This window comes from Tachysurus fulvidraco, chromosome 1 (assembly GCF_022655615.1).
Source record: "Tachysurus fulvidraco isolate hzauxx_2018 chromosome 1, HZAU_PFXX_2.0, whole genome shotgun sequence".
Lineage (NCBI taxonomy): Eukaryota > Metazoa > Chordata > Actinopteri > Siluriformes > Bagridae > Tachysurus > Tachysurus fulvidraco.
The window spans coordinates 37,317,373-37,343,847 of NC_062518.1; the positions used below are offsets into that span (position 1 = coordinate 37,317,373).

General features: G+C 42.8%; 2 protein-coding genes across 4 annotated transcripts in view; one reads left to right on the plus strand and one right to left on the minus strand.

The window, feature by feature from the left end:
- Positions 1-3,957: 3,957 nt before the first annotated feature.
- Positions 3,958-10,209, minus strand: si:dkey-171c9.3. The gene is made up of 4 exons (XM_027178355.2): positions 10,135-10,209; positions 8,499-8,582; positions 5,830-7,557; positions 3,958-5,106 (listed from the first exon to the last, which is right to left on the minus strand). The coding sequence occupies exons 2-4, from the start codon at positions 8,580-8,582 to the stop codon at positions 4,948-4,950; spliced, it is 1,971 nt and encodes a 656-aa protein (XP_027034156.2). The 5' UTR covers positions 10,135-10,209; the 3' UTR covers positions 3,958-4,947.
- A 2,588-nt stretch (positions 10,210-12,797) lies between these two features.
- The window catches only part of ccnb3 (cyclin B3), a 16,786-nt gene continuing 3,108 nt past the window's right edge, over positions 12,798-26,475 (plus strand). The window contains exons 1-11 of one of the 3 annotated variants that reach the window (XM_027178390.2): positions 12,798-12,958; positions 13,158-13,252; positions 13,866-13,949; positions 14,028-14,099; positions 14,725-14,828; positions 14,978-15,098; positions 15,426-15,524; positions 17,052-17,144; positions 17,286-17,423; positions 18,935-19,090; positions 22,052-22,201. In XM_027178390.2, coding sequence (XP_027034191.1) covers positions 13,178-13,252; positions 13,866-13,949; positions 14,028-14,099; positions 14,725-14,828; positions 14,978-15,098; positions 15,426-15,524; positions 17,052-17,144; positions 17,286-17,423; positions 18,935-19,090; positions 22,052-22,201 — 1,092 coding nt within the window. In that variant the 5' untranslated portion in view covers positions 12,798-12,958; positions 13,158-13,177. The remainder of the gene's footprint in view (positions 12,959-13,157; positions 13,253-13,865; positions 13,950-14,027; positions 14,100-14,724; positions 14,829-14,977; positions 15,099-15,425; positions 15,525-17,051; positions 17,145-17,285; positions 17,424-18,934; positions 19,091-22,051; positions 22,202-26,475) is intronic. The other 2 variants (XM_027178394.2, XM_027178392.2) reach the window with 2 other exon arrangements.

The following is a 26,475-nucleotide window of genomic DNA, read 5'->3' on the forward strand; positions in this document are numbered from 1 at the left end:
CAAAAACAGCCAACATGAGCTGTCCCTCTGATGTGCTCATTCCTAATCCTGTCCATCCTCATCACTCCTAAAGAGAACCTCAACATCCTCATCTCTGCTACCTCCATCTCTGCCCCATGTCTTTTCCTCACTGCTTCAGTCTCTAACCCATACAATGTAGCAGTGAGGAAAAGACATGAGGCAGAGATAGAGGTACAGTAGCACTTCCACACATAAGATACATAAACATAATTAAGTAAATAAAAGCATGCAATTTTTTAATAAAGTCCACCTAGCAGAAGGGTTTTGTAGATAAAATATTACAATGCTGGATGTGTACATCAGTAGCTTATAAGTAATGGCTATTTATTTATCCTTCTATTCTATAAACTGACTGCAATTCCAGAGTCGGTTGAGAAATAGCACTGACTATTACAACTACTTAAAAGTTAACTAACATTTAGTGTTTATTAGCAAGAGATAAAGAGACTGTAATTAGCATGCTGATTTAGCTATCAATGTCATGAATAGACTAAAAGCTGCTTTGCATTTTACAAACTGCCAGCTGCCTTCAAAAACACTTACATTTATATCATCCACCCATCCATTTTCTGAACAGTTCATGATAACAAATTCGGATCAAGGAGTCTGGACTGTGGACAAAAGGTAGGGGACATCCTGGACAGGGTGCAGACCCATCCAAAGGCACCATCACACACCCATTCACACACTATAGACAATTTAGAGATGCTAATCATTCTTCCCTAGCCTGTGGAGGAAACTGGAGAACCTGGAGGAAACCCCTGAAGCATATGAGGAACTCCACATATATGCAAGGCAAGAATCAAATCACCAACTCTGATGTGAGGTGGGAGGCAAAAATGCTTACCACTAATCCACCATGTCTTCACTTTTTATATTAGAGATTTGTCAATGGTTAGCATGTAATTTTGTCTTGTCTTGCACTGTTTGCTCCAGGTTGCATAGATGCACTTTAGGTGGCTAGGACTAACTTACTTAAGTCCTTAGCTCTGTTTTTGTTTTATGTAGCACCATGATCCTGGAGAAACGTTGTCTCATTTCACTGTGACTGCAACAGCTACAGGTATATACGGTTAAAATGACAATAAAAGCTTCTTGACTTCTGACTTGACTAATGTTTTGGTTGCATGGCTTTTAACAAGAAGCCTGATTGCACAGTGTCTAAATAAATAAATAAATAAATAAAAATAACGTATATATTAAATATATAATAAAACATAACGTGTCCTAGTCAGCTGCTCTGAGATCATTTGAACTATCCATCATGGGTAATCTTGGAATTCATGCTTTTCCTCAGAAAACAGATTACATTCTGCCACCAGGTTATCTGGACGTCACTGTTTCCCAAATAAATTTGACAACTGGACTATGTTAAAGCGAAAAAAAGAAAAAAACAACAACTTTCCAATTGCGGTGAGGTCCAGATTTCAGTTACAGCTATGTATAAAACACTGGCCTAAACTGATACATATGCACAATTGTTGTATTTGAACCTATACTGATGAATACAACACACACGATGCAAGAGAATCTCTGCCTAAACTTGCTTTTTGTGGGTTACTCCAGATTTCCCCCCAACCTAGTAATCCAACACCAATAAGTACTGTATAGTAGCATTAAGTAGCTTTATTTATTTATTTTCAGATTTGTTCTGAGCTGAAAGAAAGTTCAGCTAAAATTCTGCTCTCAGACATAATTATATTATTTGGGCTATGGATGTGTTCTGGGTTTGAACCCCTGGGTGCAAATATCATCATTTTAGCTTTGTAACTTATATATCGATTACATTGTCATTCATTTATTCATTCATTTGTTCATTCATTTATTCATTCAGCAGCTAATTTGTCTTAGTGGCAATAGATCCAAAGCACATTTTGTGGGACACAATGCAGAAACATAGCAAGGCTGACAAAACAGGCCATAATGGTTTTGGCATTTAATAGCTTGACCTTCTGTCATTTAGGATACACTTTATGCAGGATTTTGGATTATTGTTTTCTTTTCTTTTTTTTTGACGCATTTATCATAATGAATACTGCTGATATACTGATCTTGCGTGTGAAAGGAACAAAGAGTGCTGTTATTATTGGCATAAGCAGCAGTATTGTCATGCAGTAAATATCCTGCCAGAAAAGCAAAGAGCAAAATGTTCATTGATGCTCAAGCTACTTAATGTTGGATGATGCTTTTCTGCTGTTGGTTGAGTTGATCAATATGACCAGACTACATTCTGGAAAATGGAAATGACTCTCCTGGGGAAAAAACAACATATTAGACCACCACGAATTGCCGAATGCAGTCTGGCTTGAAGCAGGTATCCAACATGTCCAGCTTCTTTAGCTGCACAGATTTGTTAAGACATCCTCTGGATGGTTGCTTTCTTTCATCTAGCAAGCATTATTTGTTCATGCTGTTGATCTAGATTTTCAGATTGTTCTTTTCCAGGCGTATGGGTGTTGACCTCTAGTATATAAAAAAAAAAAGATCTTTTGAAGTTGGCATCACCAAAGGCTATGTCTGAGGTAATACACTTTATAATGCAGCAAATGTGGTCTGGGACATAGTCTTTGTCTTAAACGGATGGAAATGGAAGACAGATGTTTGGTCAAACGGGACAACGGAGAGCTAGCCGGTAACGTGTGTGGCATCTGAGCTGCCAGATTAGTCCAACTGTTTCCAGCCCATATTGTAACCTTCCAAATGAATGAAAGACCATAAAACCACAAAGTCCAAAGTCCAAATTATATCTATCAGTCTAAAGGCATTTTCTTCCCCAGGCATTTTTGTTTTGCCTGATTAAAAATAGCCTTCATGGGTGGTATAACTCCCACTCTGGCAACCATCCATGTTAGTGTCTTTCTGAAAGACTAGAAATGTACAGAGTTTTTTTTGTTTGTGTGTTCACTTTGATGTCAGAGTTTCTGCAGATAATTTCCAAAAAGGAATTAAGTCACAAACCACCACATTCTCACCAGTGAAAACATTTTATTTCATCTGCTAATATTTATTTTTCTTCCAGGATGTTTGGACTAGTTTCCCATTACACAGTAAAACGTGATAGCCCCATGAAGTTATGTGATCTTATTTCTTCACTTTAACTCCAATTGTCATGACAAATTTTGGATATTGAGCTCAAGTTTATACTTTAAATAAAAAACAAACGTCAGTCATGTTTTTAAGGCAGCAGGTGAATTTCATTTTTGATTGATTATATTACAGTATGACATGACAGCTCTTTCTCCATCAAATATCACACACAAATACACACACAAACTTGTTTTGCAAGACCTGATGAATTGGCATGATAAGTGAACGTGTGTATTTACAGACTTCCATGAGGCCTGCTTGAGTGCAGAGAGTAGATATTTTTGGCCTTTGGTGGAGAAAAATAAATCTGTGTGATATAGCTCCCAGGAAAAGCTGGGATCGGAGCTGGGAGAATTTCCAGGCCCCAGTCATCCAGTCAACCTCATACATCTTAGCTCGTTTGTAATCGCCCGCTCCTTCTTTCCTTCTCTCCCTCTGTGGTCACGTTTGAGCCTTCCTCGCTCGCTCTCCTGGTCCTTTTCTCTTTTTGTGGCAGGGAATTCCCTAAGAAACTGAAATAAATACTTCTCCAGATGCAGTACAGGCGTGGACCCATTGTGTCTTCTCTGAACCACAGCTGCGATGTCAGCAGCCCGTGTGTGTGTGTGTGTGTGTGTGTGTGTGTGTGTGTGTGTGCGCGTGTGTATGTATGTATGTATGGTTGTTGTTACACTCAAGTAGTGGTCGCCAAGAGTGGGAGCGAGTGGGAGGCAAGAGTTCACTAAAGCACATTCCTGCCATGTTAGGTATCTCTGCTCTGGGAGTATTAATGGAATTCTGTAAAAAGTCTGCTTTTACAGGCTCCGAACAGCCATTTCAATCACAAAGGAGAACACGATGGCGTCATACTACACACTTCAGCAATGCTTTTATTGTTCACGCTAATAACATATTTAGAATAGCACTGAAGCATGAAACAACATTTGCTAATACAATACAGATAGTTAGATCTTTATTATTATGATAGATAGATAGATAGATAGATAGATAGATAGATAGATAGATAGATAGATAGATAGATAGATAGATAGATAGATAGATAGATAGATAGATAGATAGATAGATAGATAGATAGATAGATAGATGTTACTCATTTATGTGTCAGCTGTCATTTCATGGACAGGATTAGCATTCAGGCTAGCCAGATATGTCAGTGTGACCATATTCATGTGCTAATATGAGATGCTTTTGAACCATACAGCCATCTGTGTTTTATTATTTCATCCTTGATCTGGTGTCCAGTCTTTATTAATTTAATGTGATGCGATACATAGGCGGGCGCAATTTCAGCAGATGTTCATAACTCTGTTGGCTTGATTCCTGTTTCCTCCCAGCTGAGTGTCCAGCTGGGTGTTATGCTCTGTTGATGGCCATCTTTCTGGATCAGCCTGGTGTTCCACTAAAATGCTGCGGTTTTAGTCACTTCTCTGCTCTCCTCTGCAGATTGCTCCCATGCAGAGTTGATCATGGATATAAATCCAGAGGCACAGAGTTTGAGAGATGTTCCATCCTGAATGAGTGACGTCTCAAGAGTGATGGCCAACTTTAAGCGTTGTAGCAGATTTAAGTAGAAAATCGAACACACATTTTGTCATGTTTTAATCATCATAAGTTTGACTCCAGGAGAGTGTGCAGATGGGTCTTATACTAAGTTGAACCCAATTTATTTTCTTTGGCTCAGCCTGCTCTTTTTCTCATCGGTAATCATTTCCGTGCTCTCGTCTATAGATTTCACATTACACCGTGTCAATCATGTATTAATATATAATAACAGAAAATCCTTTCCTAGACCGATGTTTAATCCTAATTGATTCAAGCTTTGGTCCAGAACCGAACAACTTATGATTGGGTGAGGAGGAGATGCCCCAGGAGAGAGGTCGAAATCTTAGAATGCCCTCTGCTGGCGGTCTGTAGATCTTCACAGTACTGGAGGAGAGACGTCATCAGATGGCTCACAGTCCAACTGTGAATCTGAGCTTGTAGAAAGACCCTGTTGAGCTGATGAGCAACAAACGCAACATTAATACATGTATCAGTAAAGAGGATTATCTAATGTTTACAATTGTTGATATAATTTGTATATAAACACAGCAACACTATATATTTTTTTTTACATTTACACCATTTGCCAGACATATAGGCAAACAGCTCTGTTGAATTCTCGAATCTGATTGGTCAGAATTCTGAACTTTCTGTAATAATCCAATTAACTAGTAGCTAATTCACAGGGACTCACAAGGATTGACAGGGACTATGTATGATTCTCTACATAACACAAAAGTCAGTTACCGAACCAAAACAAACATATCACTGTTGATGTGGAGTTTTCTGTAATGAGATATGTAACGATTTACATGATTTGTAATATTCAGATATAAAGTTTTGCCTCAAGGGAAAGTGAAGAGACAACTCTTTATACAGTTGTGAAAGTGAAACCTGAGACTAACTTGTTGACAGACATAACATAACTTGAAACGTAATAAAAATTGATATAAAAAAGTTTGATGTGTCGTTCTGTAAAAAATAATAAAAAAACAACCAAAATCTCATCAATTTGTTGTGGTATATAGAATGGTAAAATGGTATAGACTGTTATGGGAAAATAATCAACTTCATGTTGGGTTGCATAACAAAGTTATATTTACATTTACAGTATGGCATTTAACAGACGCCCTTTTCCAGACCAACATACAGCGTAATTTTATCCCAAATATTTCATACCTGTTGCTGAACGTGCTTGTCAGTGAGGTCAATCTGTAATGTGGAAATTCCCATGTGAGATGCTGCAGCCCAAAGAAGGACACACTGCAGATCCTGTGTATCATGGCCGAATGTTTCCGATACGAAGGCTCTCACCACAGCCTGCCTCACCACAGGAACAGATGCTGCTGAGGAACTCAGTCTATCTGAATTAATGGATATTTGTTTACATCTTAAGTGACAGCCTGAAGCTTCTCTTATTGAGCACTTGAGCACTTCATGCACAATGTTCTCAGCAAAAACGTGCTCTTCTGTCCCAGTTCTGGAGTCAAGTGAGATATAATTAGACTCTAAATTTACATTAGAGCATCCATTGTTTTCTGGTTGATGGGAGTTTGGGGAGTACAAACCTGTATTTAAATATCGGTCAGTCCCTTGTTCCCATGGCATTAGTTCAGATGCTGGATCAGGGAACTGTTTGCTGGTGGCATGTTGTAATGAACCACTTCCCAGCTGGGAGAAAGCCTGGAACAGTGTGTTAGCGATTAGTCTGCCAGCCATATCTCTCAAAGCTTCCACAGGACGGATAACTGGGATTGACACTGACAGTAAATTATCACTTAAAGCTTGGGTTGTGTTCTCCAAATAAGATGAATTTTCTTGGCTTGTTCTGTCCTCTAACTTGCTCCTTATAACCTCTGCTACAGATGTCCTAATGATCTCCTCTGTCAGGTTGTCTGCCAGGACCTGCACATCTCTGACAGGCGTTTCTAGATTTCTATTTCTGCCTTCTTGGGCAGCAGTGATGCAGTGGATGATATCTACTGAGAGCTGTGCCGCATAGTCTGAAATCTCACTTTGAAACCTGGCTTCGTTTTCTGTGGCGTTATCTTCCCTAAGCTGTGTGCAGGCTAGTGAGAGCGAACGCATCAACCGAACCATAAACTCTGATTTGTCTGCAGTGCAGTCAGTCATTTTTAACTCCATTTGAGATTGTTGATCTTTCGGGGTCGGTGGAGGGGTCGAGGGTAGGAATTCCTTAGCCAGTCCACCTTTCAGTTTCCTGGTGAAGCTCGCACGGCTCTTCATCATCTCTGGCAGTAAAGGAGTACTTGGAGGAGCATCAGGGTAGTCAAGCGAGCCCACATGGGCCATGTCATCCAGAGTGGTAGGATTGGTGATAGATCTTCTGGGATAGATATTATCTACTTCTGTTGTAGGTCCTCCTTGGTCACATTGGTGCATAGAGGAGCAAAGGTAGGATGTATGCTCACTGTGAACTTCACTAATGATCTCTTTTTCATATGTTTGAACCACATCTGGATGTTCTTCAGATTTCCTACCAGCAGGGCTACCATGTCTGGCTAGTTCTTGCAGTGCAGTGCTATAGATTTCAGCTGCTATTCTCTTAGCAAGCGTTTCCAAATCACTCGTTGTCCACTTGTTATCCTCACTTTGAGTCAGGCTACAAATTTGACCACCATCTTCAGGGAACTGGGTGTCCTGTTTTCTTAGAACTGCATCCAGGATGTCTCCAGAAAACATCTCAGCAAAGTGGTGAACAACTTCTGTCTGAAGTGGGTTGGGTGCAAGAGCTTTCTGATCCATGCAGTTCATCTTTACAACTGACCTCCTGCCTTGCAATTCATTGAAGGCACAAGTGAAGGCCTCCAATGTCAGGAGGATAGACGATGGATTGTAGTGAGGTTCAGGATATGACTCTGTATCAATCACCACTTCCAATGGATCCTAAAAATATGCAAATTATTCAGCTAAGGTTGTTTTAAAAGGAGCTTCGAGAAAAGCTGATGATATTCATAACATATTATGTCTAAAGTAATTATTGTTCCACAGTTATACTCATGTGCAAATGTATTAGTCAAACTGTGACTTGATTTTGATAAAATGATAAAGAATGATAAAGTTAATACTGCCTCCAGAAGGAGCACTATTTAGTGCACATCTGTCATTTATTTCCAATATTATGATATTAAAAAATCTTTTTGTGTGAAGGTTTGGGAACTTTTCCAGCTGAGCCGCTAATGTTTTTATAAGATCTCAGAACATTAGGTAATATTTGAAACATTAGTTATTAGGTCTCAATGTATATCAGATGATTATCTGACCCTCTGATTGTGTTCAAGATAAAATAATAATTCATTTACAAAGTACATGGAATAAAAAAAATGACATAAAAGTATATAAAAAGTACACTACATATCCAAATATATGTGAGCATCTGATCATCACACCAGTATGTACCTGTTAGTACCCACTTTAAAGGTAGTCTCTTCCTCCACCTGTCTGAGAAGGTTTAGGGTATGGGAAGGCTTTTCACTAGATTTTAAATCATGGTTGTGAGGTTTTTTTGCTCATTCAGACACATTAGTGAGGTCAGGCACTGATGTCTGGTGAGGAGGCCTGTTGTGCAGATTGAGATCCAGTGGGGTTAAGGTAAGGGCTTTGTGCAGGATTTTCCAATCCAACTTTGGAAAACCAGGTCTTCATGGAGTTTGATTTGTGCACAGAAGCATTGGCATGCTGGATAGGATTTAGTCTCTTATTTCCAGTGAAGGGAATTGTGGCAACAAGATGGGTGTGATGGTCAGGTGTCCATATACGTCTGGCCATATACTATGTATACTCTATTACTTTGTGCTGAGTGAGTTCACAAGAATATTAAGCGTTACCTGGACATTTGCTGAACCAACATTTGAGCCAGTGATTAGCTGACAAAGTTTCACTCTACTGCACAACCAGTCTTCAGTCATCATCTATCAAAAGCATCAGGAAATATTAAAATGATATGTAACAAATGAACAAAAAATGTTCTCAGGTTAGTTTTTCTCTATTTCAATAATCATACACATTAACATGTTCCTTTCATCGGTTTACTTGATCTCAGACATCCCATATCACATTTACAACAAAAACACACAACCCTGTAAGCTGACTGATATCTGAGCCTCATGTATTTGTACGATGTCTTGCTGTGAAGATATCACAAAAAAAAGAGTGCGAAAACAACAGACTTGTGCTTTCAAACTTGCTCTGTTTTACTTTAAAACCTGAAAAAATGAGCGGTGGTTTGTGTAAGGATGAAACTAACATCCAAACTCAGAACCACAACTGATCGTAGGATAAAAGTTGTTCCAGGAAGTACTGTAGGTCATGTGACTGCCAAGAAAGAAAGAGGCTTTTGGTTGTGACGGACGTTTACCAGGTTTGCTGAGATCGGAGATCGCCTAATCTACTTTTAGAGGTTGTAAGAGGGGCGATGTTCTCATTAAAAGAACATGCAGATAAAGTATATTGTAAATGATTTTCAATATATTGCATTTTCTGTGGGATTATGAATAGCCAAAGGAACCGTGTACCAACTGATTAAAAGGAAACCTGAAGCCGGAGGTGAATGTAAGGTGTATTGCATCAGTCTGATTAGCACTGATCAAAATGATAATATAAATCCTTATAATAAGACGAACCTCAGCTTCTGAGTGACCTTGCATCGCAGTTTCAACGATAGACTGACATTTTAATTTCTTTTTATCTTCACCGTGAAGACCCTCAAACAGACCTCATGTAGGATTTAATGTGAAGTAAATTGCATTTTTTTTTTCAGGTCTGCTTGACAGCAAAGAAGTTGCTTTGTGCACAAAAAACAAAGGATGGATGTTTATTGGCTTCAAATAATTGTTTATTGATTAATTTGTTAGAGGAGTGAAAAATGGGAAGGAATTACAAAATACAGATGTTGCCATGCGTATCTGATATTAATATAACCGTCTGGAATAAAAACATCAGGCATGGATTTATGTCTCTATCATTTGCTGCATTAAGTCATTTACACACAAGAATAAATCTGAGTTATATTCAACCTTTAACTCAAAGAAATTGAGTAGTAAAATAACAAATAATGGATCCATTTTTTTTTTATCAGTATGGTGATATTGCAAGGACAGCTTGAAGGATTTTGTAACAAAGATTCAAAGATACAGAGATTACTTATCGAAATGGCTCTCGGAAAGGGCGAGTGGTGGTCGAAGTATAAAAGTTCCCATCATTTAAATGCCACAAAATTGCCTCTGAATGCAGACTGTCTGCTTTTCTAATCCACTCACATGTGGTGTTTAGTATTCCGCTTCTCCTGAAGGTTTGACATTACAACGTTTGACGTGTACCTTTTCATTTCATAAAGCAAGTGAACCAAAGATAATCAGCCCAGGCCTTGTAATGTTTAGATGCTAAGTATTGAGATATTAATGAAAGCATACGGAATGACGTTTTACTGTAAAAGGAGTAAAGAAGGAAATGAAATGATCATACCTTCACACAGGAAAGTTGTGTCTGATGCTGCTGCGGAAACAGGCGGAAGTGAAATGGGGTTGCAGTTACTTCAGTTTCTTTCATGAGCCTACATTTACTTCCTGTGTGTGTGTCTAATGCAAATGTGTTTGTGTGCTGTATTCATATGTGATTCATATCTGAAGAGAAAGGTAGGAAAAAAGATATTTATAGAAAACTCTTGAGGGTAAACAGCTCCTGACTGACAACAACAACAAAAACAACAACAACAACAACAACAATAATAAATAATAATAATAACAATCTAACTAAAAACATAAAAACATATGCAGATCTTTCTATTTAGAAAATTTGTTATATACTTAATCTTGAAATCATTTGAATAAAGCAGTCCAGAACTATATATTGTATATTTATTATAAGAAGTAGAGGGAAATGAATAGTAGGTAATTAATAATAATATTATTAATTAATATTAATATTATTTATAATATTAAAAATTAAACCTTTTATAGTTAGAGTCTTAGTTATAGATTTATAAAAAACAGAGTTAGCATATATCATCCCTTCATCCATTTTCTGGAGTTCTTATCATATGCAGAGTTACAGGGAGCCTGAGATATATCCCAGAGACACAGGGACAGCCTGGACAGGGTGAGAACCAATCACAGTAGGAAGACATGGCACGGCAAGCAAGTCACAATAAACACATTCTCACAATTTAAAAATGCAAATCAGCCCACAGCAGTGCGACAAACTCCTAAAGCACAAACATGCAGTGTGGAGGCAGGATTCAAACTCTCAAAACTGGAGATTCAAGGCACACATGCTAACCACTAAGTGACTGTGCCCATCAGGATATATCATCTCTAGCCAGATAGAAACAACAGTCACTATGTTTCTGACTGGGTTTGAGGAGGCAATAATGATGTAGTCTACTAGTACACCGTTTGAGTAACCCGTAAAAACTTGGATTTTTATGGTGTAAAGCAGATCCACCATTCACAAGACTCCCACATGCTGCATGCGCAAGATCAACAGCACTGTTGGAGACACTTCCTAACCCTCTCGTGAACTCTTCAGCCTTTTGGAATCTGGGAAAAGCTACTGGAGCATCACCAGAAAACTCTGTAACAGCTTTTTCCCTGTGGCAGTAAGACTGCACAACACACTGCTGCCTCATGACACTCCCAACAAACCAAAACTTTTCCAGCGCCTACCACAGAAGAAACTTCACTCTGCATCTGCAATTTATAACATATCTACATTTTTCAAACTTCACTCTGCATCAGCACTTTATAACATAGCTATATTTTTTCCCACAGTTTAACTAACAATAGTTAATGTTAACACTTTTCTTGTTCTTACTCTCACTAAGTATAATTGATTCAAAGTGTCTTCTTACATGGTTTCTAGCTTTGGTTCGTTAGTTCATCACAATAAACTTTATAGCCAAATGTTTGTGGACCACCATCACACCAAATGTGTTCCTTCCCAGCACAGCACACGGTTGTCCAGAATGTCTTTGTATGTTTTAGCATCACAATTTCCCTTCAATGGAAATGATAGACCCAAACCTGTTCCAGCATGACAATGCTCCTTTGCACAAAGTGAGCTCCATTAAACACGGTTCGATAAAGTCGGAGTGTAAAATCTCGAGTGTCCTCAAGAGAGCCCTGACCTCGACCCCACTGAACATCTTTTGTTGAGGACTTTGTCACGTTTTTGCCTAACATCAACACCTGATCTCACTAATACTTCAAAATCAAGTTCCAAGACTGCCCAGAACAGTTGAAGTTGTAATAACAACGAAGGGAACTAAACCTGAATTGGGATATGTAACAAGCACATATGGGTGTGAAGGTCAAGTATCCACAGGCCTTTAAGTGTAGTGTCATGCACAACCATTACAATCGTAATACCAGTGTGAGAAATATTACTGTCCAATATTACAAAAAATACTAAGAAATTTAAATGTATTTTTTATTTAGTTACTAAACTAGCTAGGAGCGTTAATATGTGAATAGCGTATTTGTAAACAGAATGAATGTTTACTATATAAAAGAAAGAAAGAAAGAAAGAAAGAAAAATAAAGTACACAATCAAACAATGTGTCTATTCTAAAGTATCACAAAAGATCATTGTAATGTTGTTGCATACATGCATATATCAGGTCATTTACAATATTTGTCCAAAATTCAAACTGTGCACAAATGTCAGAAATTATTATTAAATTATGAAATAATAACAATTCATAACGTTTGCTTGTGTAATTTCCTTTTTTTCCATATTAAATAATCTGCAAATCCTATAACAACAACAACAACAACAACAACAACAATAATAATAATAATGATGATGATGATGATGATAATAGTAATAATAATAATAGTAATAATTATTACTATTCTTATTATTACTATGATAATAATAATAATAATAATAATAATAATAATAATAATTTTACACATTTTACAAACAACAAACAAACATGAATATTCTATAAATCTGGTATAATATTAACGCCATTTCTATTTTTCCTAACCGGAAATTCCGTTCACATACAACATAAAACCGGGTTTGTCTTCCGCATTGATGAAAACAATGACACATGTTGATTCCTATTGGTTCATATGGTTTTTTGAAAATTCTACAAATCCCGCCCCTAGTAACGGCATCTCAGCGACACTGTGATTGGTCAGCTAGCATAAGGTTTGGTCCAATCAGCGTTTGTGTGCAGATTTTAGACCCACGCTTTGGGGGGAGAAATAAATTACAAACCAGACGTTTGTTTGGATTTATGTTAAAACTTACAGGGTTTTTGTTGCAAACTCCCTGGACGAAGGTAAGCCGTTACTTTGACTACTTTGTGATACTTGTATGTATATAAGCGATGCTAGCTGTTGTTGTAGGTGAAAGTTCACAGAGCAAGTTATGATTTTGTATCCATGCACGCGCATTTAAACCGGAAGTGTGGTTCTTATTCAGCTACAATAATAACAATAATAATATTTCAGCTTTGCTTTTTTTCTTCACTATCAAAGCGCACACAGACAATAAGAAGATGCCTTTTTCAAGAGGAAAGAAGCCGACGATCAGCAAGATCCCAAAGCTCCACGTTAAAAGCTCTGAGAATATGGTGGGTTTAAATCGCATCCCTTTTTGGTCTTACTGGTGTTTTATTAACTGGTTCCTTTCTACCAGTTTGACCAGATCAGGCTGTTCCGAACAAGCTGTGGACTGTTCGATCTGGATCACTTTCAAGCTGTGTTCATTGTCACACAACAGTGTTGGTTGTAATCGAGCTGTTTAACAGTTTCACAATATATGTATATACAAGTGCAAGATATGGAAATGTACTGCTGAGTCTTTGGATGCACATGTGGCTGAATAGTATGTGTAGAAGTTGCAATAGTAATTTAATGCAAGTTAAGACACGTTTAATGTTAATTGCATTTATTAACATTTGCAGTAATTAACAACTGCATTAATTAACATTGCATTAACAGCTGCCACTGTTGGGCCCTTGAGTAAGGCCCGCAGCCCACCCTGCTCCGAGGGAGCTGAATCATAGCTGCCCCTGCACTTCGACCCCAACCTCCTCGGTTGGGATATGTGAAGAAAAGAATTTCACTGTGCTGTAATGTATATATGGCGATAATAAAGGTGTCTGTGGTCCCCCGTTAAGTGCATTAATATTTCCTTTTCATTGATGTTGCACATTGACACAACTTCCTATCTGTGTGTTACAGGTGGATGGCCCTCATGTCAAGCGATCATCCTCTCCTCCTCAAGGGGCTCCTAGGAAGAGAACGGCGTTTATAGACATCACTAATGTAAGTCTGATCCCTAGTGGCGAGCCCTTTTCTGTGTGTTGTGTGCACACCTCACTTTGTCTTTATCTGCTCGACTAGGCTGTGTCTCAGTGTTTTGTGACGCTTCAGTTCGATGGTGATGATGATGATGATGATGTTGATGTCAGGCGAGTAAGTGCTTAATGTATGCCAAGAAAACCGTTATGGGATTTTTTTCGCTGGTAAAATCGGTGCTGTGTGAGTTGGGCAGGCTTTAAACAGATGTTCGATCCCTTTATTATAGCTTTTGCAATATTTAGCAGATGTTCTCATTCAGAGAGACTAAAAATCTTCCCTAAGAACATGATCAGGCTCAAACCCTTAATGTTAGGCCTAATACATAAAAAGAACACAAGTACAAGTTGGTATTTAGCCACATTTGTACAAAGTCTGCTTTGCTCATAGCTGTAATTCACTCAGGGTGAGAGGTTGAAATGAAAAGCAAGCACTAAAAGTTTGGTGTGGGTGTTCCTTATTTAACATATACAAGAAGTGCACACTTTGTACTCGTTCACACTGCTAACACGAACCGTTCCTTGATTCCTGGTGAATTGTTTTCGTATGCTAATTGCTGTCATGGACCAGTTCATTGTCTTCTGAAAAACACCTTTTCTAGCTTTCTGTTATGTCTGATGATCAATGTCTCCTAAGGACTATTCATGTGTAAAGCTACGTATCAGGATAGTTACATGTTCACGGGAAAAGCCTGAGTGTAATACAGAGCACACTGACCCCCCACTTTCTTCTTGTATTCCAGGCTCACAAGATTGAGTTTAGCAATCCTATGAAAAAGAAAGAACCAACCAAGAAGGTGCAAAAGAAGACCTCTGTGGCCACCAAGAATGAGGCCAACCTAAAAAAGTAACATTTCCAAGCTAATAATACATAATCTACACATGCTATTTATATATACAGTAAACATATTTGGTGTTGTTATATCATGAACAACGCTATTACTCCTTTTATTTTTGCTGCCAGTCCAAAAGCCTGAACTTCTGTTGTGTCCGCAGGTTGGCCTCCATCACTTCTGAGAGTCCATGTGAGGAGCAGGAGAAGAACAAATCCCCAGTAAAGAAACTGGAGGATTCTCTTCCCAAAGCTCCCCTTCCTGCACACCTTCTGCCCCCACAGGTATTTCCAGAGAGAGAGACTATTTAAAGGAAGTGTTGTTTTTGTAAGTCAAGACGATTATTAAATGCATCTTTGTTGCATCGATTCATTTAATAAATGAGTAAAGAAAAAAAAAAGGGTTTTAACAATCTAGATACTCTGATCTTTACTGATCCTGTGATCATAAACATAGCTATGTAAAGATCCCAGCATCATTTTTTTTACTTTTGGTTTCAAAAAAGTCTGCTTTAAAAGGAAGACATGTGACTGTTGCTGTTTTAACAAACCCAAGTTGCAAATCTATAAAAAAAAAGTTTAATATTAATAAAATTGCATATATTATTGCAGATACCCCCAGAGTTTGACATCGACTCAGACGCTTCGAATGACCACACGCAGACACCGGAATATGCCAAAGACATTTTTGATTACCTGAAGAAAAGTGAGGTGCGTCAGGGTTTTCACAGCTAATCAGTTTATTTTTGTGTGTATGTGAACACTCCAAATGCCCTCAGACTCCTCTGAAAGGACCCACATTCAAATCGTCCTGAAGGATCCTTTTGTGGTTTGATTGATTTGAGCCATGTGAAGTAAAGAAGAAAACGGTCTGCTTTGTGCTTCTTTCTGACAGAAGTACCTTGGGGCTTGCAGTATACATAGCTGCCATCTTCTGTCACTGCTCAAAACAGAACCTGTCACAGTGTCTGGTTGTGTGGTCTCAGGAGCAGCAGTCAGTGCTTTTATGTATGAAGTGTTCAATTAGTGAATAGATTGCGTGTCTGTCTGTGTGCGTGCGCGTGTGTCTCTGTCTGTGTGCGTGCGCGTGTGTCTCTGTCTGTGTGCGTGCGCGTGTGTCTCTGTCTGTGTGCGTGCGCGTGTGTCTCTGTCTGTGTGCGTGCGCGTGTGTCTGTCTGTGTGCGTGCGCGCGTGTGTCTGTCTGTGTGCGTGCGCGCGTGTCTCTGTCTGTGTGCGTGCGCGCGTGTCTCTGTCTGTGTGCGTGCGCGTGTGTCTCTGTCTGTGTGCGTGCGCGTGTGTCTCTGTCTGTGTGCGTGCGCGTGTGTCTCTGTCTGTGTGCGTGCGCGTGTGTCTCTGTCTGTGTGCGTGCGCGCGTGTCTCTGTCTGTGTGCGTGCGCGCGTGTCTCTGTCTGTGTGCGTGCGCGTGTGTCTCTGTCCGTCTGCGTGCGTGCGCGTGTGTCTCTGTCCGTCTGTGTGCGTGCGCGGTCCTGTCTGTGCGTCGCGTGTCCGTCTGTGTGCGTGCGCGTGTCTCTGTCCGTCTGTGTGCGTGCGCGCGTGTCTCTGTCCGTCTGTGTGCGTGCGCGCGTGTCTCTGTCCGTCTGTGTGCGTGCGCGCGTCTCTCTGTCCGTCTGTGTGCGTGCGCGCGTCTCTCTGTCCGTCTGTGTGCGTGCGCGCGTGTCTCTGTCCGTCTGTGTGCGTGCGCGCGTGTCTCTGTCCGTCTGTGTGCGTGCGCGCGTGTCTCTGTCCGTCTGTGTGCGTGCGCGCGTGTCTCTGTCCGTCTGTGTGCGTGCGCGCGTGTCTCTGTCCGTCCGTGTGCGTGCGCGCGTGTCTCTGTCCGTCCGTGTGCGTGCGCGCGTGTCTCTGTCCGTCCGTGTGCGTGCGCGCGTGTCTCTGTCCGTCCGTGTGCGTGCGCGCGTGTCTCTGTCCGTCCGTGTGCGTGCGCGCGTGTCTCTGTCCGTCCGTGTGCGTGCGCGCGTGTCTCTGTCCGTCCGTGTGCGTGCGCGCGTGTCTCTGTCCGTCTGTGTGCGTGCGCGCGTGTCTCTGTCCGTCTGTGTGCGTGCGCGCGTGTCTCTGTCCGTCTGTGTGCGTGCGCGCGTCCTCAGCCTATCGTGTGTGTTTTATAATGATGTGCAGTGCGATTAATGGGACGTTTGGGAGAGAAAGCACACTTAGAACTTGTCCAAACGACCATGCAGCCTTATTTATGCTACAAACTAAATGGCAGCTTTTCTCCTTCAGGAGAAATTTGTGTTGCACAATTACATGGAAAGTCAGCTGAGTCTGAACGCGAGCATGAGGGCAATTTTGGTGGACTGGCTGGTCGAGGTCCAGGTGAGTGCTGTAATTTGTGTGTGTGTGCTTATAATATTGATCTGTTGTAGTGTTTTATATCTGTCTAGAATACACTTGGGCCCAACCAGATCAGATAATCCCATCTAACCTTTTTCTCTCTCTCTCTCCCTCTCTCTGAAGGAGAATTTTGAATTGAATCATGAGACGCTGTATCTGGCTGTGAAGATGACTGATCATTATCTGGCTGCGGCTCAGGCCAGCAGGGAGTCGCTCCAGCTCATTGGCTCTACAGCCATGCTGCTCGCCTGCAAGTTTGAGGTGAGACATGCACATTTTATCTCCCTTTGCCCTCATTACACACAAACCACCCCCAGCTCACTACACGGTCCACTGATTCAGAAAAGCAAGGCTGAGCGTAATCAGCATTTATGCCACTATGCAGTGTTTGGAGAAATATACAGTGACATAGGCTGATGCACATCCAAGTATTTCTGCACCGATGACTAGTTTCACGGTAAAGCTGCGTTCACACACAGCCATTTGTTACTGTACATTTCTGTACAATGTATGTGTATGAAGTGCTGTGTTCCTGTTACTGGTTACAGTATATAGCACTTTTAACAAAGGACATTGTCTCAAAGCAGCTTTACAGAACATGTAACATAATACAAAAAGTTCAAGATAAATATGTAGACATTAAATGTGATTGTATTTGTCCCCAATGAGCCTGAGCTGACTGTGGTGAGGAAAAACTCCCTTAGATGGAAGAGAAAGAAACCTTGAGAGGAACCAGACACAAACGGGAACCTCATCCTCATTTGGGTGACACTGGAGGATGTGCTTATTCATAATAACATTTTTTGGTGTTTTATAACAATTTATAATGCATTATCTACAGTCATATACAGTCCAACAACTGTGTATTGACGAGGAGACGCTTGCCGTCTGCATTTTCTCTTAGAATGTCCGAAATCTTCTGAATTCAACCGGAGCTGGTACATCTCTTGGTGCCTCAGGATCCTCACAGGGTTGGCATCATCTCACAGAAGGTCTGAAATCTTCATGAAATGGAATACAACTGGAGCTGGTACATTCTCTGGATGCCTTGGGATGGGTAGACAAGGAGAATCAAGTGGAGAGGAGTTAGCGTAGCTGCTGCTTACAGTGCCTGGTGCAAAGCTTTATTCTTGTGGCTAAAATGACAGATTCTGGAGTGAAGTTTGGTGTTTGTGTATAAAATTCAGCAGTGTATATCTGCATCATATCACACGTGGTGCGCTCTACTGTCGTCACTCCCATTAGTAGTCGCCACACCAACTCACTCGCTCCATATTTGCACAACTCAAGTTCAACTTTTCTCAACATCGCCACCACACTGGACACCCCCACATCTCCGGTCACGGCGAACATACGTGTGCTTGTTTAACGTAGCTTTGGTATAACGCACTGGGTGAACACACAACTAAATCTGTGTACTCTCCAGAATTTGGCGATACGAGGTAACATGAGACGTCCTCCTTACGTGTAAATCAGTGAACTACGCGCTGAGGCACTACACTGATTGGATATCAGCCCATTATATTAGGGTTCTCTGTATTTTGTATTTTTTTCATATCAGCGATTTTTGTTTATGATCTCTCGTCTTTTTCCATTTTGGGACATTATTTTAAACACTTATTTAGTCCGACTGCAGTGATGTCAGAGAAACTGCTTGCACTGTGTTTCTGATGAGGTTGTTATGTACTAATCATATCATATACAAGCTGCTTTTTCCTTTAGTTTTTCCTGATAGAAAGGTGAAATGTCACTCTTCCGGCTTTCCGTTTCAGGAGCGGCTGCCGCCTTGTGTCGACGACTTCCTGTATATATGTGACGATGCGTACAAGCGCTCACAGCTCATCACCATGGAGGCCAGTATCTTACAAGCGCTGAAGTTCGAGCTCAATATCCCTGTTCCATATCGATTCTTACGAAGATACGCCAAGGTGAGTGAGAAAAACTCCAGTGTTTGTGTGTGTTTGTCTTAACTAGGTTATACAACGGTGTGTATGGACGTCTGTGGTGATGCATCAGATTAGATTATCTGATATTTAGGAGCAAAACTGGTGACCTTTTTAAGAATGGGTCGATTTTTCTATAACAGCAGCAGGTTCAGTGATGGAGTCAGTGGGTTGTAACACTGTGCATATCTGATCATGTGACCTTTTAGGAGAAATGTTGGCAATTATTCAAAAGGAAGAATTTCATTTACATACAATTAAGAGAGATTACACGAGTAAGCGTGCGGTTGTACTGAATCGACACGCCTGTGATTCGGCACAAACGTAGTGACCTGATTTTATGTATTAAACACCGCAATGCTGAAGCAATAACGCAAGTAATGTGTTTTAACTTTAAAAACATTCTTGCCAAAATTGCCATCACAGGCTTCTTCTTTTAAACTCCGACCCATGAAGACGTGGTGTAATTATGTACTCATGTTTGATACGCGTGTGAATCTGAGGGCTTCGGCTGAACGACATCGCGCGTCATACGAGTGGCTCACATTGTGTAAAGCTTTGCTCCTGTTTAAACTCCGACAGCAATGGATTTTTAACTGTTGTGCTAAATTACAGGAAGTTTCAAATCTGAAAACATTGACTTATTTAAATTTAGCTGCCTCTATTCAGAATCTGAGCGAAACCCAGTCAGAACGTACATGCTGATAGCACTGCTACAGATGACCACACTGTAATTAACGTAACAAATCGGTCGACTCTTTAGAGGTTTATTTTTTTTCCCCCAGTTTTGAAGCACTGACAGGTTTCCTCAGCAACATGCTACCTGCTTAGTCTGCGCATATGACACAGAAGACACTCTTGATGATTAACGTCGCTGTTTATAGACTAAAAGGGAGGGACCGCACCGTCCTTTCCGCTCCATACGAGTCTATCCAGCTGTCAGGCTCCAGCACACGAATCAAAGCTGAGTCGCAGTGACAGAACCAGACTGTGCAGCATATTAGGCACCTATTAAACCCCATACACTGCTTATTCTGCTAACGAGATGCGATTTGACAGTATGAAGCGTAGTCCCCGCTGAAAAGTAGCAAGTGATCGTGTAATAACCTCAATAAGTGACTTTAAACAGAATCCGGCAGCTTCCCAGCTTTTATAGTGAGTGCTACTCATGTCGGTGTCAATATGGAAATTGGTTATTAAATCTGAACTCGCTATTCAGACATGTAGCCCCCTTTTGTTTGATACAGCTGCATGATTGTGTGTGTGTGTGTGTGTGTGTGTGTGTGTGTGTGTGTGGTGGGTTATGGCTTGTGAGGGATCCCGTTTTACAAATGGGCTCATTAGGGAGGAGAGAACAAAGACGGTGTTTAACACTGGTCTTCACCCAAAATGTATAAAGTGTCTGATACACAGAGGGCAGGAAATGACATGACTGAATGGTGACTACATTTACAGCTAAGCTTTTAAGGCCCAGCGCTTAGTGGTTCGTTTACAGCTACGTAGATACACAACTTAATTTTATCTGTTGTGTTCATGTTGAGCATCGAGTTTCCTTACCATGTCTCTCACTCGACTGTGGTGTTTATGAAGAAGTTCATTTTAAAGTAGACACTCTGGGCTTTAAGAATGTATAAGTATTTCTGTTTTTAACTCGCCTACTATGGGCGATTTAGTTATAGAAATGTTCCAAAATAGTTTTTTTTTTTTTTCTTTTTTTTTTTACAAAAATATTTCTGTCTTTAGAGCAAATTGTGGTATCTATCATACCCATTTCTGCTGTCTGACATGTCCCCAAGTGTGTGTTTTTTTTTTTTTTTTTTTTTTCTTCATAATTATTTAGCTGTTCTCTTTAACCACTAATATTCTGTGTAAGATTATCAACAGAGCTAAAAACACCTCACGCTGAAAGCCAGCAGGTTTCTGACTCGTTGTATATCAGACTTGTGGAGATGAAATAATTCATTTGTTTATACTGATTGCTATTAGAATATGGAACTCCTCTTATCTGACCGCAGACTGGAACACTAGTAAAATGGTAAAAAGGGTTAAAGTGATTACGCTTTGTTTCTGATGCCTCATATCGCATCTTGATTGACACCGACGACTCCGATCAGACGAGACAATTTAAGCAATCAGCTTGAGTTAAAAACTGTGTGTGAGAGAGAGATAAATATAATATATATATATATATATTCTCTATTCAGGAATCTTTCCTATCTTGATGAGTTGCTTAATGCTACAGGTTTTTAGGCAGGGCTTAGATCGGGCCTCTGACTAGGTATTTTCTAATACATTCAGAAGTCAGTTCTGTTTTGGCTTGGATTTGTGCTGTGGGTTGTTATTTTTATGCTGGAAGTATTCTTCATTTTGTGCTGATTAACGGGAGCCTGCAGGTCTTCGGCCAAAATCGAGGGAGCTATGAATAGCTTCATAGGAATCTTTCTTGACTCGAGCCCCAGTTGAAGCTGTAGAGAAACAGACTTCTAGCTTGATGCTGCCACCACCATGCTTCACTGTGGCTGTCGTTTTCTTCGGGATTGTTTTTGTAGCAACATCTTTTTAGATTTATGCCCAAAACGATATATCATGCATTCTGGGGTCTGGTTTGTGGTGATTTGGGTGCACACTGCTACAGTATTTTTAGGTTCTAGGTTTGGTCTGTGGAATTATTTGTATCATTTTACCCATTGTTGTGCAGTATTTAATCACAATTATTTTACATCACACTGAAAGCGGGATTTTGTCGTTTATCGTTTCGGTGGTGTCTCTCAACTGTATTTCTGTCTCTGTTCATTTAACTGGAAAGATATCTGAATTAAATAAGACTCTGTCATCTTATGTGTTATTGTTGGAAAAATAAAATTTTTGCTCATTCTGTTATTTGTGATGTAGCCTTTAGGACTTTAGGACTTTGATATTCACTTGTGTATTGTGTCTTGTATGCAGTGTGTGAATGCCGGCATGGACACACTGACGCTGGCCCGGTTTGTATGTGAGCTCAGCCTGCTCGAGATGCAGTTTGTCCCCGTACGAGCGTCTCTGCTGGCCTCGGCTTGTCTCCTCATTGCCCTGGTAACCAAGGACCTGGGGGGATGGGTAAGTGTGTCCGAGCACCTCGCGATACTGGACACAAATTCACACACACCACAGTATCAGAATCCTCCTTATCTCCCTTTCTGTAACACACTCATCAATCTTACACTCATGAAGTCACTATTCATCAGTTTTATCTTGGGCTCGTCTGTGTTATCGTACACACATCTGCTCGGAAACTGCTTTAATTTGACTCTGAATTTTTAAGCGTAATGAGATGAGGTTAATCATCATCCATAATAATTACATCTCTAACCCGGTTAGCTGTAGAAATGATAATAATTATAGAATAGGATTTCAACCGGTTTGGATTTATTTTCAGAACAAATTTTCATTTGATGCAACTATCCAGGCTGCACCTTTCCTGTTATTCCCTCCATGTCCGTCTTTGGTGACTATTCTACTGCATCCTCTGTAACATGGCATTCTGGAGCCCATAAATATTAAAGGTTAATGAGTAACAATGAAGGAAATTTTAGATTTTATTCTGCTAAAATAAAGTAATGGAATTTGACGAAAAAGGCTGTTATAGTATACTGTCAGCGGTATGTTGTAGTGTGTGTGTGTGCGCGTCTGTCTGTGTCTGTGTGCGCGTCTGTCTGTATCCGGGTCTGTGTCTGGGTTTGTGCGCGCGTCTGTCTGTATGTTGTAGTGTGTGCGCGTCTGTCTGTATGTTGTGTGTGTGCGTCTGTCTGTATGTTGTAGTGTGTGTGTGCGCGCGTCTGTCTGTATCTGGGTCTGTGTCTGGGTTTGTGCGCGCGTCTGTCTGTATGTTGTAGTGTGTGCGCGTCTGTCTGTATGTTGTAGTGTGTGCGCGTCTGTCTGTATGTTGTAGTGTGTGCGCGTCTGTCTGTATGTTGTAGTGTGTGCGCGTCTGTCTGTATGTCGTAGTGTGTGCGCGTCTGTCTGTATGTCGTAGTGTGTGCGCGTCTGTCTGTATGTCGTAGTGTGTGCGCGTCTGTCTGTATGTCGTAGTGTGTGCGCGTCTGTCTGTATGTCGTAGTGTGTGCGCGTCTGTCTGTATGTCGTAGTGTGTGCGCGTCTGTCTGTATGTCGTAGTGTGTGCGCGTCTGTCTGTATGTCGTAGTGTGTGCGCGTCTGTCTGTATGTCGTAGTGTGTGCGCGTCTGTCTGTATGTCGTAGTGTGTGCGCGTCTGTCTGTATGTCGTAGTGTGTGCGCGTCTGTCTGTATGTCGTAGTGTGTGCGCGTCTGTCTGTATGTCGTAGTGTGTGCGCGTCTGTCTGTATGTCGTAGTGTGTGCGCGTCTGTCTGTATGTCGTAGTGTGTGCGCGTCTGTCTGTATGTCGTAGTGTGTGCGCGTCTGTCTGTATGTCGTAGTGTGTGCGCGTCTGTCTGTATGTCGTAGTGTGTGCGCGTCTGTCTGTATGTCGTAGTGTGTGCGCGTCTGTCTGTATGTCGTAGTGTGTGCGCGTCTGTCTGTATGTCGTAGTGTGTGCGCGTCTGTCTGTATGTCGTAGTGTGTGCGCGTCTGTCTGTATGTCGTAGTGTGTGCGCGTCTGTCTGTATGTCGTAGTGTGTGCGCGTCTGTCTGTATGTCGTAGTGTGTGCGCGTCTGTCTGTATGTCGTAGTGTGTGCGCGTCTGTCTGTATGTCGTAGTGTGTGCGCGTCTGTCTGTATGTCGTAGTGTGTGCGCGTCTGTCTGTATGTCGTAGTGTGTGCGCGTCTGTCTGTATGTCGTAGTGTGTGCGCGTCTGTCTGTATGTCGTAGTGTGTGCGCGTCTGTCTGTATGTCGTAGTGTGTGCGCGTCTGTCTGTATGTCGTAGTGTGTGCGCGTCTGTCTGTATGTCGTAGTGTGTGCGCGTCTGTCTGTATGTCGTAGTGTGTGCGCGTCTGTCTGTATGTCGTAGTGTGTGCGCGTCTGTCTGTATGTCGTAGTGTGTGCGCGTCTGTCTGTATGTCGTAGTGTGTGCGCGTCTGTCTGTATGTCGTAGTGTGTGCGCGTCTGTCTGTATGTCGTAGTGTGTGCGCGTCTGTCTGTATGTCGTAGTGTGTGCGCGTCTGTCTGTATGTCGTAGTGTGTGCGCGTCTGTCTGTATGTCGTAGTGTGTGCGCGTCTGTCTGTATGTCGTAGTGTGTGCGCGTCTGTCTGTATGTCGTAGTGTGTGCGCGTCTGTCTGTATGTCGTAGTGTGTGCGCGTCTGTCTGTATGTCGTAGTGTGTGCGCGTCTGTCTGTATGTCGTAGTGTGTGCGCGTCTGTCTGTATGTCGTAGTGTGTGCGCGTCTGTCTGTATGTCGTAGTGTGTGCGCGTCTGTCTGTATGTCGTAGTGTGTGCGCGTCTGTCTGTATGTCGTAGTGTGTGCGCGTCTGTCTGTATGTCGTAGTGTGTGCGCGTCTGTCTGTATGTCGTAGTGTGTGCGCGTCTGTCTGTATGTCGTAGTGTGTGCGCGTCTGTCTGTATGTCGTAGTGTGTGCGCGTCTGTCTGTATGTCGTAGTGTGTGCGCGTCGGTCTGGGTCTGGGTGGGTCTGTGTGCGCGCGTCGGTCTGGGTCTGGGTGGGTCTGTGTGCGCGCGTCGGTCTGGGTCTGGGTGGGTCTGTGTGCGCGCGTCGGTCTGGGTCTGGGTGGGTCTGTGTGCGCGCGTCGGTCTGGGTCTGGGTGGGTCTGTGTGCGCGCGTCGGTCTGGGTCTGGGTGGGTCTGTGTGCGCGCGTCGGTCTGGGTCTGGGTGGGTCTGTGTGCGCGCGTCGGTCTGGGTCTGGGTGGGTCTGTGTGCGCGCGTCGGTCTGGGTCTGGGTGGGTCTGTGTGCGCGCGTCGGTCTGGGTCTGGGTGGGTCTGTGTGCGCGCGTCGGTCTGGGTCTGGGTGGGTCTGTGTGCGCGCGTCGGTCTGGGTCTGGGTGGGTCTGTGTGCGCGCGTCGGTCTGGGTCTGGGTGGGTCTGTGTGCGCGCGTCGGTCTGGGTCTGGGTGGGTCTGTGTGCGCGCGTCGGTCTGGGTCTGTGTGCGCGCGTCGGTCTGGGTCTGTGTGCGCGCGTCCGTCTGGGTCTGGGTCTGTGTGCGCGCGTCGGTCTGGGTCTGTGTGGGTCTGTGTGGGTCCGTGCGCGCGTCTGTGTGGGTCTGTGTGCGCGCGTCGGTCTGGGTCTGTGTGGGTCTGTGTGGGTCCGTGCGCGCGTCGGTCTGGGTCTGTGTGGGTCTGTGTGGGTCTGTGTGGGTCTGTGTGGGTCTGTGTGCGCGCGTCGGTCTGGGTCTGTGTGCGCGCGTCGGTCTGGGTCTGTGTGGGTCCGTGCGCGCGTCTGTGTGGGTCTGTGTGCGCGCGTCGGTCTGGGTCTGTGTGGGTCCGTGCGCGCGTCGGTCTGGGTCTGTGTGCGCGCGTCGGTCCGGGTCTGTGTGGGTCTGTGCGGGTCTGTGCGCGCGTCGGTCTGGGTCTGTGTGGGTCTGTGTGCGCGTCTGTCTGGGTCTCTGTGGGTCCGTGCGCGCGTCTGTCTGGGTCTCTGTTGGTCCGTGCGCGCGTCGGTCTGGGTCTGTGTGGGTCTGTGTGCGCGCGTCGGTCTGGGTCTCTGTGGGTCCGTGCGCGCGTCTGTCTGGGTCTCTGTGGGTCCGTGCGCGCGTCTGTCTGGGTCTCTGTGGGTCCGTGCGCGCGTCGGTCTGGGTCTGTGTGGGTCTGTGTGCGCGCGTCGGTCTGGGTCTGTGTGGGTCCGTGCGCGCGTCTGTCTGGGTCTCTGTGGGTCCGTGCGCGCGTCTGTCTGGGTCTGTGTGGGTCCGTGCGCGCGTCTGTCTGGGTCTGTGTGGGTCCGTGCGCGCGTCTGTCTGGGTCTGTGTGGGTCCGTGCGCGCGTCTGTCTGGGTCCGTGCGCGCGTCTGTCTGGGTCCGTGTGCGCGTCTGTCTGGGTCCGTGTGCGCGTCTGTCTGGGTCCGTGTGCGCGTCTGTCTGGGTCTGTGTGGGTCCGTGCGCGCGTCTGTCTGGGTCTCTGTGGGTCTGTGTGCGTGTATTAGAGATGCGCAGATCAACTCAAACGTCCCCAGAATCCTCCCGCTTCAAATAAATCCCCCTCCCACCCGCCACACGCACCATCATTTTCTCTGAGTAAGATTTCCGCACCGATCGTCACATTACAATTATTCTAATTCTTACTTTTCAGCATGATGATATGGTCAATGGATGGTTCTTATTTCTATTTCTAGCTATAAATATTCACCGCATTTGGTGCAGTCGGAGAGATCTGCACGTAGCGTAATACGCTGAACGGATGCTGCTTTTAAATAAACATTTGTTTCATCAATAAATAAATAACTAAATAAATAAATGAATGTTCTTTTGG

Excerpts from the sequence above, each read along its gene's own strand:
- si:dkey-171c9.3 (XM_027178355.2), bottom strand. The coding sequence starts at position 8,582 with ATGATGACTGAAGACTGGTTGTGCAGTAGAGTGAAACTTTGTCAGCTA. Across the intron at positions 7,558-8,498 it reads TTGGTTCAGCAAATGTCCAG|GATCCATTGGAAGTGGTGAT; the intron begins GTAACGCTTAAT and ends GCATATTTTTAG. Across the intron at positions 5,107-5,829 it reads ACAAGCACGTTCAGCAACAG|CTCAACAGGGTCTTTCTACA; the intron begins GTATGAAATATT and ends GTTGCTCATCAG.